General features: G+C 58.4%; 1 protein-coding gene across 1 annotated transcript in view; it reads right to left on the bottom strand.

Annotated features, from left to right (window-relative positions):
* Positions 1–298: 298 nt before the first annotated feature.
* ANO1 (anoctamin 1) overlaps positions 299–18484 on the bottom strand; it is a 95452-nt gene continuing 77266 nt past the window's right edge. Inside the window, exons 22-26 of the mRNA XM_052661864.1 lie at positions 16526–16678; positions 9786–9838; positions 7370–7554; positions 2429–2534; positions 299–562 (exon numbers count right to left, since the gene is read on the bottom strand). Of these exons, the coding sequence (XP_052517824.1) occupies positions 299–562; positions 2429–2534; positions 7370–7554; positions 9786–9838; positions 16526–16678 (761 nt within the window). The remainder of the gene's footprint in view (positions 563–2428; positions 2535–7369; positions 7555–9785; positions 9839–16525; positions 16679–18484) is intronic.

The following is an 18484-nucleotide window of genomic DNA, read 5'->3' as shown; positions in this document are numbered from 1 at the left end:
AGGAGACCCCAGGCTCCAAGCATCACAAAACACCTGCATCTGCTGCACGCCACCCTGTCCCCAGCAATCGTTTTGATTAACGCTGAACACTAAGCATAACAGGATCCCTGCATAATGGTTTTGTGCAAAAACAAGAGAAAACAAAACAAAACAAAGTAGAAAAAGATGGAGAAACGCTGTCCTACTAGAAGGCAGTTTTCCAGGTTTGCCACAAACCCAGGAGCCCCGGGGCCAGGTGGGTGTGAAAAGCCCCCCGCCCAGGAGGGAGAGTGTGCACGTGGCTGGGGCTGCCCAGCGGCTACAGGGAGCCTCCGGGGAAGTCGGGGCCGTCCGGGGGCGGGGGCGGGGGTGGGGCGGCGGGGGCGGGGCTGTGGTTGTTGCAGGGCTCCGCCTTCTTCCGGTCCTTCTCCATCCACGTGTCCAGCAGCTGCTGCTTGCCCTGCTCCTCCCGCATGAACAGCTCCACCATGAGCACCTTCTCTTTGTGGATCTGCTGGCTGATGTCCTTGGGGATGTCGGGGATGACCCAGTCCACAAAGTCGCTCATGAACATGACCAGGTTCTGGAAGGAGAGTCAGCGTCGGGGGGCTGGGAAGGGCGACCCCGGAAACGCTCCCACCTCCCCCTGCGCCTCAACGAACAGCACCTTGCCCCACCCATCACCCCAGCCCTGTGACCTCAGATACACCCTGCACCTCCCCGGCCTTGGTTTCCCGGGAGGTCATAGATGAGACCGGAAGTGGGCCCTCTTGGCTGCATGACTCTCAATCTCCAGGCTTAAGAAATGATCTGATTGGTTGTGCTCAGTCACTCAGTCGTGTTCGACGCTTTGGGGCCCCACGGACTGTAGCCGAGGCACCCTTTTACATCCCTCCCAGCAGTTAAGAGGGCTCCTCTTTCTTTCCACCCTCAGTGCATGCTTAGTCACTCGCTCGTGTCCGACTCTCTGCAACCCCATGGACTGTAGCCCACCAGGCTCCTCTGTCCATGGGATTCTCCAGAATACTGGAGCGGGTTGCCATGCCCTCCTCCAGGGAATCTTCCTGACCCAGGGATTGAAACCAGGTCTCCCGCATTTCGAGTGGATTCTTTACCATCTGAGCCACCAGGGAAGCCCAAGAATACTGTAGTGGGTAGCCCATGCCTTCTCCAGGGGAACTTCCCGACCCAGGAATTGAATCAGGGTCTCCTGCATTGCAGGCAGATTCTTTACCAACTGAGCTACCAGGGAATTGGTTACTCATCACTAAACACAACAAGTGCTAAGGCTTCAAGGGAAAGTAGTTAAAATGCAAAGACAAGACAAATGGGGCTTAAGCCATCTCTGAGGACTCCGCAGGCCCTTCTGCCCTTTGTCAGGCCTCCCAGGATTGCCCTGAATCCATGCCAGCCGCCTCCCTGCTTACATTTCTGGTCTGTAGAATGCAGACGAGTTGGCTTTCACAGACTGATGGAAAGTTTTCAAACTTTCATCTGACCAGCACTTGTGAGCACGTGTGACTGAGTTAGTCTACTGGTCATGGAGGGTGCCGGTTCCCCCCTCGCCCCGCCTCAACCCCCGTCATCTTTCTTGGTTGACGTTCCCAGCCCTCAGCTGTGGCCGCTGACACTCACAGCTGCCTGTCTGCAGGGAACTGCCTCCTTCTGTCTCCCTGGTCCCTGCCTGAAGCCAATGCAGGGCCACGTGGGCAGACCAGGCACTCTCCTGCATCAAGGTGGGCCCGCTTGTGTAGCAGGATTCACGCTTGGGCCCCCTTCCTGCTGAGCACCACCCCCACCCGCCACCCCGCAACAAGGCCTTCCCTCAATAACCCGTTTGCACCAGAATCCTCATCTCAGGCTCAGCTTCTGGGGAACTGGGCCCCAGACACTAGTCTGACTGCAGTGGGTTGTGGAAGGCTGGTGGTTGAGGCGGGGGGCCTTGGGGGCTGGGGGTCCTGGAGGGGGCCACAATGTGTAGAAGGGGTAGGGCTGGGGGTTGACCCCAGTTCCTGGGATCCCAGGGCTAGGGGGACACCCTGGAGGCAACCCCAGCACGATCTCCCCAGCTGGGGTCCCAGTGCCACGTGCCGGCTGGCTTCCCTGTCTGGATCTTGGCCTCAGGGTTAGTTCCCCTCCCTGGAGACTGGGCCTGGCAGGGCCGGGTCCCCTGCCTGCTGGAGGTGGGGGCTGGTGTCAGCCAGGACCTCGCCAGCCCTGACCACCTCCCATCCCCGCCAGCCCTTTAACTCAGGAGGGTCTGGGGCCTCTCCTTGCCCAGGGCCTGGGGTCACCAGCACCTCACACCCCGGGGTGACCAGGATGAGTCCTCCAGCCTCCAAACCCCTAACCCCGGCCAGTTCCTGCCCTCCTGACCCTTTTCTGGGCAACAGCGCATCCTTGGCGCCTCAGCCCGTAGCCCTTCCGGAAGCCGAGCAGGCCCTCGCACCTGGAAGACGATGACGAAGGCCAGCCGGGCGGCCAGGACGGCCCAGAAGTCCTTGGAGATGTCATACTTGTGTTCTGACCATGGTGGCTCCCGGTAGTCCTTGTACCTGCAGAGGCGAGGCGGGTCTTCAGGAGGAGCTGCGGTCCGGCTCCGCCGCAGGGCTCCTGTCAGGAGAGCCTGGGCCGCCTGCAGGACAGCCCCCAGCCCCGCCAGCTCACACAGTGTGCGGGGCTTCTCCCCACACCAGAGGGGATCCCGGCGCCCACGTGGGCTGGGCAGGCCTGCGGGGGTGTCCCCATAAGCAGCGGGCTCTGGGACCATATTGTCCGGGGATCCCAAACTCTAAAGGCAGTGCAGCCTTGGTACCAAAAAGCACCCCCCTCCCACCCCGGAGACTCCTCACACACAGGAAGTGGGGCCTTCCGGTGGAAGAGGCTGGGGTCCCTAAACCAGAGCCTTAACCCACCCGCCCCCTCCTGCGTCCACAGAATTCCAGGCCGCGTGCTGTGAGATCCAGTGTGAAAACCGCTTCTCCAGGCTTTCCCCTCTCTGTGGGGGAACTACTGGAAAAAAATGAAACGTTCTGCAAAGTAGCCCATGTATGAGGTTAAACACACAGTTGGTGTGTTCAGGCCCATTCTGTCCCCTGCCGCCCTGCCAGCCCCAGTGCCTGAAGGGCACCTCCCCCAAGTGTTACCTCATCTCCCTGTGAAAAATATCCACCCACCCCTCTTCTTATGGCTCCTAGACGCGGCTCTTGACGCCCCGCCGGGAGACAGCGCTCACTCCCAGGGCCCCCAGGTCCCACCTTTGCCCCTTGTACAGCGGGAGCGTGGGGGCCTCCATGGCTCCACTTCTGCCTTTTTCTCAGAGGTCCAGAGATGCCCGAGGTGGGGGCAGAGGAAGGAGGGGAACCCGGGGTTCTGTCCCCACCTAGGCGCCCCCAGCTGCTCCCAAATGTGTGGGAAGAGCTTCCTCAAAGCCATCTGAGAAAGCCCCGGCTTCTTTCCGAGAAAGGGCAGTTTCCAGATGCAGGGCCGCAGGTGCACTCGGCCTGTCACTGAAAAGCTGGGGCCTCGTTGGGGGCCCAGGAGAGGAGGCCCCTGGCTCTGCGGGTGTGGGCCTGGTACAGACCCAGACTGGGCTCTCGCCTCACTGTATGTCCCTGTGGCATCGCTTGACCTCTCTGGGCCTCGGTCTGGCATTCCCTCACTTAGTCACATCACAAGAATGTAGTGCTGCACACCAGGCCCCATTCCAGGGGTTAGGGCTGGTCGGGGCACAGACAGGCCCCCTCATCCACAGAGCTGTGTGTCTTCTGAGGCAACAGGACAGAAGTCGCCGAGAGCCTGCGCAGCACTAAGTTGCCAGTCCCAGAGATAGGATCGGGCGGGGAAGGCACACTCTGGTGCCAGCTGCTGAGCCGTGCAGAAGTTGTACAACCTGATCTCCTGTGGGAACAAGCGGCCACTGCTCTCCCACCGTCAGCAGCCATACACACCTGCTCCTCCCTCTTCCTTCTGTGCTCAGGGCCAGCTGCACTAGGGTGCGGGGAAATGTGTTTGTGCTACCTGGCAAACTCCTACACATACTTCAAAGCCCACTCATAGACGTGTCCAGACGCCAAGCCCCACCACTTGCACTGATCTCTGTCAGAGATGATCTTGCTGTTTTCCTGGCTCAGCTCTGGCACTCAGCCTGCAAGCTCCCCCAGCCGGGGACGATGACGCCCTCTCTGGAGCTGCCGTGAGCATTCAGTGAGACCACGCTTGTTTCAGTGCAGTGGTGAACGGTAGCAGGGATCACAGCTCTCAGCTGCGTTTTTATTCCCACGGCTGCAGGCTGGGCTGGGTGCTGCTCCGCCTGCAGCCGACTACCCTGGGAGGTGGCTTGACCAGGAGCAGCTAGCAGCGTGGAGCTCACAGCACTCACAGGGCTTAATCGCGGCCAACAGACAGATGGGCCTGACTAAAGCCAGAGTCCCAGGGAGCAGAGAGGGCTGGCCCACGACCTTCCACCTCTGTGGGGGAAAGGTAGCAAGCGTCTCACTTGAAAAGGGGGTGTTTGGGTGGCCCAGGAGCTAAGAGTCTGTGCTTCCAGTGCTCGGGGCTCAGGTTCGATCCTTGGTCAGGGAACTATACTTCACCTGCTGCAACTAAGACCCGGCATGCGGCAGGGAAGACTGAGGATCCCGCACGCCTCGACTACGACCCGGCGTGGCCAAAAACCCGAAAAACAACCCCCCACAAAACCCCCGGGGTCTTTGCCCTCTTTCCTCAGCCCTCCCGCTGGCCCCCTGCTGCGTGGTCAGGACTCCTGCCAATGCTCGGATAGGGGGCTACCTCGGAGGCCTGGGTGCCCGGGGGCCCATTCTCGAAAACCAACGCTTACCCTGTAAACACCAACACTGACCTTTTGAGGGGATTTATAATAAAACGACCACCTATCTCCCCGCCTTCTTTGTTCTAAGTCATTCTTCTCTGAAATTCATTTTGAGTTAAATAGGTCAGCCTGAGCGTGTTCTTGGCGTGGGGCATTCAAACAAAGCAAGAGAGGCGAGCAGGGGGCTGGACTGGAAGCTCAGGGGTCTCTGGAGCCGAGGCCTGCTGACGACGGGGAGGAAGGGACCCCCAGCTCTCCAGGCCGACCTTGCCCACGGCGGCCACGCAGGAGTTGGAGCAGCTCACCCGGCCTCTTCTTGATGTATTTGCTCACATCTGTGTGCCCTGAAACGTGCGGTGGGTGGGCCTCTGAACAGCAGGCAGCGTGTCGTGTTGGGTATTTATGTGTCGTCTGCCCTCTTTCATTGGCAGGCCTGGCCCCAACTTGTTCATTTTCACCCCTGTATGGGTCTCAGAGTAAGTGCAGTCCCTGCCCTGACTCGGAGCACAGAGCACGCCTTGTAGTTTAATCCCTGGGTGGGGGGGGTGGTCACCGGGGCACAGGTCCTGTTCAAAGTCATCAGCTGCACCTACACGGGGTGGGCCTGCCTGCTGGTTCCAGTGACCCCAGGTGTGCTGTTTTCCATTTCTTGGACCTGTTTTTTGCTATTGTTTGCTTTGTTTTTGTGTTTTGTTTTTCTTTTGCAGCCATGAGCTACTGCTCATTGCTGTCAGTACCCTGGACCCCGGCAGCCTCCTCCACAGCCTGCTGCCAGGTCAAGGGTATAAAGACAGACAGGTGGGCCTCACAGAGCGAGGTGCACAGTAACAGTACACAGGCTTGGAGTAAACTCCGCCCTACACAGAAAGGGCCGCGCTTCGCCACTCCGGCTTTGCGACGTGTGTCTTGGTCCCTGAGGTCTTCCTGTTCTGAGTCTCAGGCGGTTTAGACTGTCAGAGGATACTAACCAAGCTGCGGCCAAACGGCCTCCACTCTGCCCCTGCCCTCAGCCTCATCTCAGCCCGGGGCCCATCACACCACAGTCCTGTTTCCTGAGCCGGGATATGGGGCCCCGGCCCGATCCCTCGGTCTCACTGTCCACCACGCTGGGCCTTTACGCTCTGCGCTCTAGAGCCCACCCGTGCCCACCACCCTGCTTTCACCCACAAGCCCTCTCCCTGGAACGGCCCCCATGCCCCCACCCTTCCCCTACGCTTCCAGCTACTATTACGCGTTTAACTGGATCTGTTTATGCTTGTGCTGCCCCCTGTACAAGGTCCCTGGACAGCCGGGTTCATGTTGCCCGTTCCTGAGTCCCCAGACCCGAGCTCCCAGCCCCTAACCCTGCCAGGCTGGCCCATGGAAGAGGCGCAGTGAATGGCCAGGCCTGGCTGTGCCCCTCGCCCCACCACCCACACCCCACCCCTGCCCCCGTCTCTCCTGGGGCACCCCTCGCCCCACCACCCACACCCCACCCTGCCCCCGTCTCTCCTGGGGCACCCCTCGCCCCCACCACCCACACCCCACCCCTGCCCCCGTCTCTCCTGGGGCACCCCTCGCCTCCACCACCCACACCCCACCCCTGCCCCCGTCTCTCCTGGGGCACCCCTCGCCCCCACCACCCACACCCCACCCCTGCCCCCGTCTCTCCTGGGGCACTCCTCGCCCCACCATCCACACCCCACCCCTGCCTTCATCTCTCCTGGGGCTCTCCCTGCCTGCTCTGAATGACCGTCTCAGGTATCTGCTGCTTTTGCCCACCTAGCATCCATGACCCCTTGTTTGAAAACCCCAGTTTTCCTCGAGATGCCCCCAAATCTATGGCCACAACCCCATGCCCTGGCACCCAGCCCAGACCTAGCCAAAGAGAGGCCCCACACTCTGGCAACTGTGATTGGTTCAAGGAGGGGCCTGTGACCGAAGGCAGGTCAGTGAGACTCAATCCTAGGACTTATGCTGACTTGTGGGAAAGAAATAGTCTTCCCACCAGGACTTTTGAGTAGAGAGGACTGCTGGGGGATTCCCTTCTGCCTGCCAGAAAACGATGCCAACGTGCAGGAAGCATGTTGAGAGACAGTGTCAGAATGGGGCTGGGTGACAAATGGCAGCCCCTGGACCCAGCCGTGCCTGAAGCTCTCATGGACTTCTTAGTTAAAGGAAATGATAGGTCACCTCCTACCTCCATCCGATGGTGAAGGACAGGCAGCTGCAGTCCATGGGGTTGCAGAGTCACACCCAACTGAGCGACAAGCTACAACAGCCACCTCCAACCCAGGAATCTCTCTCTCTCTTCTTTCTCTGAATCAAGACTGAGCTGTTCTGTGATTTGCCCAGAAAGAACTCTGGCTTGAATTGGGGTTTTTCCAGAAGCCCACCAAATGAGGCTCTTTAAAGAGAGCTGTTAGGGATTTCCCTGGAAGGCCGGCAGCTCAGGCTCTGAGCTCCCAGTGCCTGGGTTTTATCCCTGGTCAGGGAACTAGGTCTCACATGGTGCAACTAAAACCTGGCGCAGCCAAATAAATATGTTAAAAAAAAAAAGAGAGAGTCGCTGGGCGGTACCTGCAGATCTGCACTTCATAGCCCAGGTCCAGGGGGTCGTTGGGGGCTGTGCCGTTCTGGAAGTCGCTGACATTGAAGGAAGAGAGGGTGTGGTTGACGAAGCCGTGCATGGTCCCGTTCTCACTGTACATGTAGAGGTACACCAGGCGAGGGATGAAGTCGGACGTGAAGGAGATCACAAACGCCTGGCCAGGGAACGGAGCGGTCAGCGCGGCCCCCAGCGGGGAGGGGGCCCTGCCCCACCTGAGCCTGGGCAGCGCTGGCCCTGGAGCCTAGCCAGTGACCCACATTGGCAAACGTGACCCAGGGCCCCGGCTCGCCAAGTAAACAAATGAAGGGTTAGGGGCACCCCTATCAGCCCCTCCAGCATTCCAAGGAGAGCTCTGGGGATGGGAACAGGGCACCCCTGAACGAGGAGGCTGGGGGACCATGCTGGCTGCCCCTCGCTGGCTGGGTGGCCCTGGGCAAGTGACCTGACCTCTCTGTGCCTGCTTTTCCTCTTGTCAGACAGGCTAACTGCACCCACGGTGGGTGCCTCTCCTTCCTGGCCTGTTTGGAAGGGAATGAGGCAGGGAGGGAAGGTGCCTTGTAGACTGTAAAGTCCAGACCCAGCTCCCCTGTACTGGAGCAGCCCCCAAGGCAGAGTGGTGCGATGCCAGTGTCAAAGCACGGGCCCGAAGGCCTGGGGTAAAGACCAGCTCTGCCTCTTGCTGGCTGGGTGGCCCTGGGCAAGCGGCCTGACCTCTCTGTGCCTCAGCTGTATCATCTGCAAGATGGGCAATGCCCCTGACTTCAGAGCCCATGTGTGCACCGGTGGGTGGCCTATGGAAAGGGCTTAGCAGCGTCTGGAATGTTCAATGGCTGCTACTGTGGCCGTTGCAGCTGGTTGCTCTCACAAGACGCCCTGTGTGCTCCCAGCTGCTCTGTTCACAGCACCCCGGTGCTTACGCTGCACACTGAGGGGCTACGCCTCGGTGTTTCCAGCGCCTCCTCCTTAAAACGTGACCCCCGGCTCAGCCTGGATGGGTGGACGAGCTCTGACCACAGCCTCCCTTTACAGACGGGTTTCAAAGCCTTAAGCCGGCAGGAGTGGGTGGCTGATGGGGGCGGCCTGTCCCCAGGGATAGCAGGTCCCAGGGCTCTGAGGGTCCCTGTCTGGGCTGAGCATCACTTCCTGTGCTATGGGGATGGAGTCAGCCCCACGACTGTGACCATCTGCTCCTGGGGGCTGTCTGCCTGGCCCTCCCGCCCCCACCAAGATGCAAGGTGGCAGCTTCTGGGGGGCTCAGACTCGGTCGGTGGGTGGAAGGGTGAGGGCCACAGGACTGCAGACATTCCTGAGGTGCTCGTACTTGGGGTTCATGTGTCATGAAGGTGTGAACCAGATCCGCGGGGGCAGGGTCACAGGGGGTGCTGTTCCCAGCAGACTTGCGTGCGCGTATGTGTCTCTGTGTCTCTCTGTGTGTATGTATGTGTGTCTGTGTGTATGTATATGGGTATGTATGTGTGTCTCTCTCTCTGTGTTTCTATGTGTGTGTGTCTGTGTATGTATATGTGTGTCTGTCTGTGTATGTATGTGTGTGTCTGTGTGTATATATGTGTGTGTCTCTGTGTGCGTATGTATGTGTGTGTCTCTCTGTATGTATGTGTGTATATTTGTGTGTCTCTCTGTGTGTTTCTATGTGTGTCTGTGTGTCTATGTCTGTGTATGTATATGCATGCCTGTCTATGTATGCGTGTCCGTGTGTATGTATGTGTCTGTGTCTCTGTGTATGTATGTATGTGTATGTGTGTGTCTCTCTGTGTGTTTCTATGTGTGTGTGTCTGTGTATGTATGTGTGTCCGTGTGTATGTATGTGTCTGTGTCTGTACGTGTGTGTGTGTGTGTCTGTGTATGTATGTGTCTGTGTCTGTGTGTGTATGGATGTGTCTGTGTGTATGGATGTATGTGTGTCCGTGTGTATGGATATGTCTGTGTCTGTGTGGGTGTATGTATTTGGCTAGTAAGTTCCTCTTCTCTCCATGTTTCATTTTCCAAACCTTCTTCAAAGAGCAGGTGTGAGCTTCACATAAAGGAGAAAAAATGAACTTTTTTAAAGAGCAGAAGAGGTGCTGACGTGGAATCTCTTCCTCTGGGTCTCCCTTCCGCCCTGTCTGCCTCTGTCTCCTTCTCTCAGGACTCTGGGGAGAAAGGGCACTTAGAGGCCCAGGTGGGCACAGTGGAGGGTGTTGCCTGGGTTGTGGGGCGCGGCTGAGGAGCTGTGTCATTCCCAGCTGGAACTCGCCCCACTCCTCAGTAGAACCAGGAGGCGCTCTCTCAGTGGGGCTGCCCGAGGCTGCAGGCAGAGACCAGCTTCCCGGAAGGGCCCCCCATCTGTGCAGCAGCTCAGCCAGTTGCAGTCCCCAGGTCACTTACGTTGATGATGACGGCAAGCTTCCCGACGCCTCTGAGGATATTGTACCAGATTCCTGGGGGAGGGGCCAAAAAGCACAGGTTCAAGACCCTCTTTGCCAGGGCTCTTAGTAACTTGAGCAAGCCCGCGGCAGGCTGGCCCTCTCAGGGGCCGGTCTGGCCCTCTTGTGGCACAGGTCAGACCCGTGGTAACTGGGAGTCGTCTGGGGAGGGCCTGGGGCAACCTGGTGAACCGCAGAGCCCATGGCTTGTACTGGCTCAGTGTCTGTTTGTAAGCCAACTAGATTCTCAGAGGGATGCTTAGAAACACCTGGTTCCTGGTTCTGAACAATCTGCCGTCAAGCTGTGTAAACTACTGACTGTTTTTTCTAGAGAGACAAAGAATCAATTTAGACGTAGCTTCCCCCTCCCCAAAGCGTCCATGCAGCAGTAATTAGAGACGGAAGCCACAAAATTTGGTGTCCAGAAACTTCTACATAGCCCTAGTGCCAGCAGTGCCTGCTCTTCGGAAGGAAAGTGCTGGCAAACCCAGGCAGCGTGTTAAAGAGCAGAGAGACTACTTTGCCAACAAAGGTCCGTCCAGTCAAGGCCAGGCTATTTCCTGTGGTCATGTATGGCTGTGAGACTTGGACCATAAAGAAGGCTGAGCACTAAAGAATTGATGCGTTTGAACTGTGGTGTTGGAGAAGACTCTTGAGAGTCCCTTGGAGTGCAAGGAGATCCAACCAGTCCATTCTGAAGGAGATGAGTCCTGAATATTCATTGGAAGGACTGATGCTGAAGCTGAAGGTGAATTTCCAGTACTTTGGCCACCTGATGAGAAGAGCCGACTCGCTAGAAAAGAGCTTGATGTTGGGAAAGATTGAAGGCAAAAGGAGAAGGGGATGACAGAGGATGAGACGGTTAGATAGCATCGGCAACTCAATGGACATGAGTTTGAGCAAACTCTGGGAGATGGTGAAGGACAGGGAAGCCTGGCGTGCTGCAGGCCACGGGGTTGCGGATTCGGAGACGACTGAGTGACTGAGCAGCAATGGTGCTAGAGAAACCATGGTTAGGGACAGGTCAGATGGCAAGCCAGGCCAGGGCCTCCTAGCCAGTGTGGCCAGGAGCACATCTTGGGTAACATGACTGGGCAGCAGTGAGGTACAAACCATGCCCGTCTGGACACCCCCTTGGTCCATCAGCAGGAGACGTGGGGCTGTACCCAGTCACAGGGGAGTGTGGATGACCTCACAGCACTTGGAGCATCGCCAGCTGCCCCACTGGCCTCGCTCCCAGCAGAGACGAGAATCAGGAGGCCCAGGAAGGAAGCCTGAGGGCCCAGAGTCGGCCCCGCTCCTTAGGGCCCCAAGGCTATGGCTCCTGGAAAGGGGCCCAGCATCCCTGGCCACCCCTGTCCCCACCCTGATGGCATCTTATCAGGCCAGGAACACATCATTGCAGACGTGGGGCGGAAACTCTGTCCCACTCACCCTCTTCCCCTGCCTGGAGCCAGATCTGAGATGGTGACAACAGAAAGGGCTGGTGGGGACAGTGGCAGGGTGGGGGGCTCTCCATCCAGGGCCCATAAGGCTGCGCATGGGTGTTCCTGCCCTTGCAGTGAGCGCCCATTTGAGGGGTGCATGCTAATGGTCGGCAGAGACAGCAGGAGCTCAGGCCCATGTGCCCCAGAATTGGGAAACCACCGGCTCAGACCCAGCCCCTGAGGGCAGGTGTAAGGGCAGCTTCCCAGCCCTGGCCAGGGACCACTCCAGAAGGGCAAGCATTTCCAGTGCCCCAAATATGGACCTTTGTTGGCAAAGTGATGTCTCTGCTTTTTAATATGCTGTCTAGGTTTGTCTGGGAGAGTTTCCAAACTTTTCCAGAGCTTGCTCAAACTCACATCCTTTGAGCAGGTGATGCCACCCAAGCATCTCATCCTCTGTTGCCCCCTTCTCCTCCTGCCCTTAGTCTTTCCCAGCATCAGAGTCTTTTTCCAATGAGTTGGCTCTTCACATCAGGTAGCCAAAGTATTGGAGCTTCAGCATTAGCAATGGGTAAGTGTTTGCTGAGTGGCTATATGAGTGTAGAAAGTCCGTCCAACCAGACTCTTCATGCCCAAACAGAGGCTGCCACATCCAGGTGCGGGGGAGTTTCATCAATCTTGCCTGCTGCTTGAAAAATGCTGTTGCTGTTGCTTACTCCTTTAGCCGTGTCCGACTCTTTGCGACCCCGTGGACTGTAGCCCACCAGGCTCCTCTGTCCGTGGGATTCTCCAGGCAAGAACACTAGAGTGGGTTGCCATTTCCTTCTCCAGGGGATCTTCCGGACCCAGGGATAGAAGCTACGTCTCCTGCATTGGCAGGCGGGTTCTTTACCACTGAGCCAGCAGGGAAGCCCCACAATGTCAATGGGTGTATACAAATTGGGATGATGTGTTTTTTAAAAAATTTAGACTAGCTGCTTCTGCAAGAGCCTCAGCTCCCAGCTGGCATCTCCATGACCACAGCTGGTGGCGGCTGGCAGTGGCGCCCCCTTCAGGCCACACCACGGATTGCAGCTCTCTCTGTACCAAGGCAACGCCCTTGATCACCACCAGTGACTTCAAGAATCACATTTACCCAAACCCAGACCCTACTAAAGCCTGGAGAAGAAAACCCTCCAAGGGCGGAGTGTTTCAAGGGCCCAAGATCAGGCACTCCTGTCCACTCATTCACAGGGTCCCGCACAATCTGAGCTTGAGAATTCCAAGTAGGGTGCTGGAGTGCTGGCCAGTCCGGCAAGTTGAGGTCTCCGGGCAGGGGCTCCCTTGGGAGGTGGATCCTGAGCCCAGCAGGAGGAAACGAGTCTGTCAATGAGCTGAGAGAGGTGACAGCAGGAAATGGGGATGGCACGGGGGAGATGGCTGGGCCAGAGAGAGCGCTCCACGGCGGGAGACTGAGGCTGCCCGACACATCCTGCAGTGTCTCTATCCCCAGGCCGATGGTTCTCTGTGTGACCCCCCACCCCAGAACCCTGGGCTCCAGGACGCTGGGCCCAGCCCACAGGATTGGTGTCTGCTGGAGTCTTGACCCGCTGGATTATTCGAACGCATGCCGCATAAGAACCACTGTCCTGATGACCTCTAGGAAAGCACAAGGGGCTGGAGCTGCCTCGGACGAATCTCAGCCTCCTTACGACATCTCGCAGGGCTCCGTCTCATTTCACCTGTCTCCTTCTTCAATGCTGAGCCTGGTTCCGGAGAACAGTCTAGGGAGGTATTGGGATGTGCCTGCTGACTTGCAGCTCCCAGGAGCTGAACGCAGGAAGGGTTTCTCACCTGGGAGGCTCTGAAGAGTGAGCCCGAGAGGAGGAAGATGCTGGCCCTGGGTGAAAGGTCAGGCCTAGGAGGCTGCAGCCGGCGCCCACGTGCGCACGGGGCGGGGTGCCCTCAGCGACCCGCCACGCCTCCCTCTCCGAGGCCGAGCAGAGCAGTGACGGCACTGGCGCTTCCTCCACATGCTCCTGGCGCTCTGGGTGTGGGTCATGGGGGCTGCGGCGGCCCCTGTCCCTTCAGGGCCCCGCACGGATCACAGGAGGAGCACAAAAGCCTCTTCAAGGAAAGGTTACGGTGGAGGAGCCCATAAACAAACCCAGATTATGCTTCGACCAACGGGGCAGGAACCAGGAAGTCAGCAGCTGATCCGTAAGCAGAGTTGCGGAGCTGTGAGCAGAGACCCCGAGGACGTGCTCCAAGCCCTGCTGGTGCTGGAACGACACCAGGGCCCGGGAGGGCTCGGGGAGGGGGGTGTCCTGGGACTCGCTTCCATCCCGGGGGGCTGCAGGGTTTAGGGTGCTGCAGTGAGGCGTGGCCGCGGCTCCGCCAGGCACAGGATGCCAAAGCAAACAGTGGCCGCTGTGGGCTTGCCTGGGGCCTCCGGCGCCCGAGAATCAGGCCTTTGTAAGGAGGACAGGGCAGGAGCAGCGCTCTCTTTCACGGCCCCTGGGCGTGGGCTCAGAATTCCCAAGGACCGTGCAGGGTGCGCCTGGCAGGCTGCCGTGTCCGCCCCGTCCATGCCGCAGGCCTGCCCTCACGGAAGTGTGCCAGGAGGGGCTCAGGGCTTGAGCTAATCTGGTTTCAGCTCAGCTCTGCTCAGCACCTGGCCTCAGTCTCCCTATCTGGAAATTGGGACCGAGGATTCACCCCAGTGTCCTCACCAGGCTCCTCGGGGACACAACAGCAAAAAGCCCCAGAGAAAGTCCAACATCAGACACGGCTCCCTGGGCCATCCTCAGAGCAGGGCATGGGGCACTTCAGAGAGCCCTGGCTTCACGGCACCTCAATCTCAAGGTCGTTGTTCAGTCGCTCCGTTGTGTCCAACTCTTTTCGACCCCATGGACTGCAGCCCATCTCCCGGGGTTTGCTCAAACTCATGCCCATTGAGTCAGTGATGCCATCCAACCATTTCATCCTCTGTCGTCGGAGGATCTGTGGATCCAGCCGGTGGCTCAGAGCAGTGCCCGGCCTGTGTCTGGATGGCCCAGGAGGGAAGAACCCTCATGAGAAGATGCCACATGAGAAACCTCAGCTTTCGGTGAGAATTCTGCACATCGCCTCACAGCCCACAGAGATGAGAACATCTGCTCTCCCGCCCCGCATGGAAGTGTGAGCTGGGCTCTGACCCAGCACAGCGGCAAGCCCGCTGCTCTGGATGGCTCTTACCAGGCCCCAGGGCCCTTAGAGTCGAGGTGTGCGGGGCAGAGGCTCACTCCACAGCCACAGGCGAGGCAGCATCAGGGACCCCGGGAGCCAGAGAATTCACACCCTTTCACATCTTTCAAAACCACAAAGTCTGGTGGAAAAGACATCTCTTTGCTGAGTCTTTACTGGTTGTCCGGGTCGCCCGGACAGGAAGGAGACTCAAGTGTCAAAACGCAGGGCGATGACCTCTGTATGGGAGCTGAGCTCAGATGTCCCTCCTGGTGGAACAGCAAGTGTTCCTGGACCCTCTTAAGCTTGAGCTCGGCAGGTCACACCATGGATCCCAAGGCACAAATGTGAACCAGGTGAAATCACCGATATCTGAGCGTGTTTGAATTGTGAAAATGGCAATTTCTTCTGGTACGACCTGAGAAGGTGCACTGTGTAAAGCAGAATTCCAGGCGGATCGGGGACTGATGGTGGAGAATTGGTGGGCCTGGCACCATCAGTTGGTGGGGGCCACTCCAAGGATGGAGCACTGGCCAAGGAGGCCCTGGCCTGGGATGCGATGACCTAATGCCAAGGGCAGCAGAAGCTTTTGGAAGGAGTGATGATGGCCCTGCATGTTTGCAGGATTACGTTTGGGCTAGACAGTAAAGAGTCTGCCTGCTATGCAGGCGACCTGAGTTCAGTCCCTGGGGTTGGAAGATCTCCTGGAGAAGGGAATGGCAACCCACTCCAGTATTCTTGCCTGGAGAATTCCATGAACAGAGTAGCCTGGCGGGCTACAGTCCACACGGTTGCGAAAAGTTGGACACAACTGAGCAACTAACGTAAAGGTCCAGCCCAAAGATCTGTCTCCCTGGTGTGCAGTCCTTAATTTGGTAGAATGACAGAGAACACCCCTAACACACAACTCAATCTTGTTTGTTTGGGAACCAGCACAGAACTGGCACAGGTGCTGTTCTAACTAAAATTGTATTCAATAGGAAATAAAAAGAATACATTCTGTAATTTTCCATCTCATTTCAAGACAAAGTTCCAATAAAGACTTTTTTGTTTTCACCCTGAAAATTGAATCCTGGTTTAAGGTGATTCTGTTTAAGATAAGATGGGCATTGTCCTTGCTGACGAGGGCTGGCTCTGGCCAAGGCACGCGTGGGTCTCTGAGCCCCGCCCACTAGATCCCCCCACTCCTGGACAGATGGGCACCCTCGTCTGCTTACATGCCTTTGGTGGTAGGGAGCTCACCACTGCACAAGGAAGCTGGCTCCATTTTTAAGGTCTCTGACTATTCGAAAGTTATGCCTGATGTTCAGTGTACAGTCCCACAGCTCCCAGTGCCTTAGTGACTTGGGGTTAAAAGGCCCAGGCTGCTCTTGACCCTGACCCGCCAGGCAGGTCACACAACGCTCTTCTTTCATCGGTAGAAGGGGGGCCCCCTCCTTCATCTCTCTGGTGAGTGTTAAATGACTACGTGACACCCTGTGTGTGTAGGAAGACACTTGCTGGGCGTGAACGCCGTCTTCCCCGGTGCTCTGGCTCTGTGCTCTGGGCCCACACAGACGTTCGGGGTGGGGCAGGGGTGCTGGGGACCAGCAGAGAAAATGCATCTCATGAACCGGCTGGAGCAGCAGGTTGGGGAGGCCCCTAGTTATCCGAGACCTGAGCTCTTCCCTAATGTTCTCTGTGGCCCGCACATCTCAGGAGCTGGGGGGTTGGGGTTCCCTAATGTTCTCTGTGGCCCGGACATCTCAGGAGTTGGGGGGTCGGGGTTCCCTAATACTGGGTGGTCAGGTTTCCCTAATGTTCTCCATGGCCCATACATCTTAGGAGTTGGGAGGTCAGGGTTCCCTAACGTTCTCTGTGGCCTGCACATCTCAGGAGTTGGGGGGTCCGGTGGGGTGCAGAGGGGCTGGAGTCCTGCATCTCCCCACCCCTGCCTCGTGTCTGAGTCTCCTTCCAGGGCAGGTGCAGTGAGGAGTCGGGGTCCCACTTGGCCAGCTGTGCCTCTGGCTTCCGGGGAGTGCGATCCTTTCCCCAAACCCAGGGTCTCTGCTCCCAGGGCCCAGGCACTCACCGATGTCCTTGGCTCTGACGGCCACTGGCCTTCGGAGCTCAGTGACGAACTTTTTGGCGTCCAGGCGGATCTCAATGATGTTGTTCAGGAGCGCGAAGAGCGGGGCCAGCGGGAAGGACGCGACAAACAGCGTGACGAAGCCGAACTGGATGACTGCAGAGAGGGGCGGCGGTCAGCACGTGCGGCCCCCGGCCCAGCGCAGCGGGACACTCGCCCTGGGCCAGAGGGCGCCCTGCCTCCCATGTGTAAGAGGGGATCTCGGCATGGGCCCTGCGGCCCTGGGTGACCCCAGGCCAGGAGGCGGGTTCTGAACCTTCACATTACGTCTTGAATAATGGGCGTGTACTCACTTATAGTCTGATCATGAAAAAATTTACCAGTGATGGGGAAAGAGTGCCTGTGAGCACAAAAGCCCAGACTCAGTCACTCTGTGTTTGGGCGGGGAAAGGGCCCAAATGCCTTCTAGGACCTGGGGGGCCCACCAGCATCAGTGCGCCTCCAACAGCCCTTAGCGTCCACTCCATCGGGCCTTGGGGAGCCAGCGGGGGCCCACCGTCCACTGTCCCGGACAATCCTGCTCCTCTGCCTTGTTCCCTCTATCTTTCATCTTCATCATCAACCAGCCGACTCTGGGGCAACTTTGGCCTCCGAGGTTCTAGCCCACAGAGGCCCAGCTCCCGGGGAGGTCAGGAAAAGGTTGCTGAATGGAAGCAAATGGGGGAAGCGGGTTCAGGGATTGTACAGCCAGACGCTGTCCAAGGGTGCTCGGTGCCAGGCGGTAAACAAGGAAGCCGGCAGAACGTCACCAGGGCTGGCAGGCTGAGTGTGGCCATTGTTAGTGGGTGGGCGGGTGGGGCTTTGTGTGAGGCTTCATCCTGGCATGGGGTCGCTGGCCCCTCGCGCCCCACAGGGGCTCTGTGGGATGCTTTGGGGCAGTGGTCTTGTCTGAAGCCTCTGCAGATGGTGGAGGTGACGGAGGCCCCCTGGGGGGCCAGGGGCCACTCAGCCCTAAGGCTGCACGTTCTCTGACCTCCGGAGTGACACTGCCTCATGTTAAACAGACAGGCTGGGGGAGAGCTGTGGAGGTGCGGGTGGGGCGGGGGAGAGGGCCAGTCAGGCCCAGAAGGGACTTGACTTTCTTCCGCGCCATCCCAGCCGAGTCAGCCTGGAGGCGGAGACCCGTGGGCATGGGGTGGGCTGCTCCCTGATGGGCAAGGCGGGGGGGCCTGTTCCAGGAATTTCATTTCATCAACCCCCAGAGGACCCTGAACTCTCCAGCCGCCAGGAAAGTGGAAATCTGGGGAAACGACCGACCGCTGTCTCCCGGTTGATCACAGGCTGCAGTTCTCTGTGTCCATCTCCCACGGGGTCAATTGGCCGGCAGTGGAGACCCTCCTCCAAGACCCCAGGATGAGTGTCAACAGGCAGGCAGGGGGCAGGCCTGGGTGGGTGGGCGGTGCCCGCAGGGCAGGGAGCTGCCCGCCTGCCTCTGGTTCAGCCCAGAGTCGATTCTGGGACAAAACGGAGGACTCCACTGGACCCCACGTGGTCTCCTTGTTTGGAGTCTCAGGGCTGTTTCTGCACTGTCATCTGAGAAGCTGGGAGTGACTCAGTGACTGCCCACGGGACTAGTGTGCCTACTACTAAACGGAACCGCTCCTGCGCTCCAAGGCCGCCCGGCCCCACCCACCTCTCCCTGCAGAGCAGTCCCTGGCTGGCTCGCCCAGGTGCCTGTTAAAATGCAGAGTCCTGGGTCCCACCCCAACAGACTGGGAATGGGCCTCGGGAACCGGCACTTAAGCTATCCAGGGTGGTCAGGGGGCACGACACTTGGGAACCCCTCTACATGAGTCTCGCTGTCCGTTCATTCAGTGAGCAGGCACTGAACACCCACTGTATACCTGGACCTGTTCTAGGTGCAGGGGGTACAGCAGTGAAGAGGAAAAAGAACCCAAAGGC

The sequence above is a fragment of the Budorcas taxicolor genome, chromosome 25, assembly GCF_023091745.1.
Source record: "Budorcas taxicolor isolate Tak-1 chromosome 25, Takin1.1, whole genome shotgun sequence".
Lineage (NCBI taxonomy): Eukaryota > Metazoa > Chordata > Mammalia > Artiodactyla > Bovidae > Budorcas > Budorcas taxicolor.
This window is presented reverse-complemented; position numbering and strand designations above follow the sequence as displayed.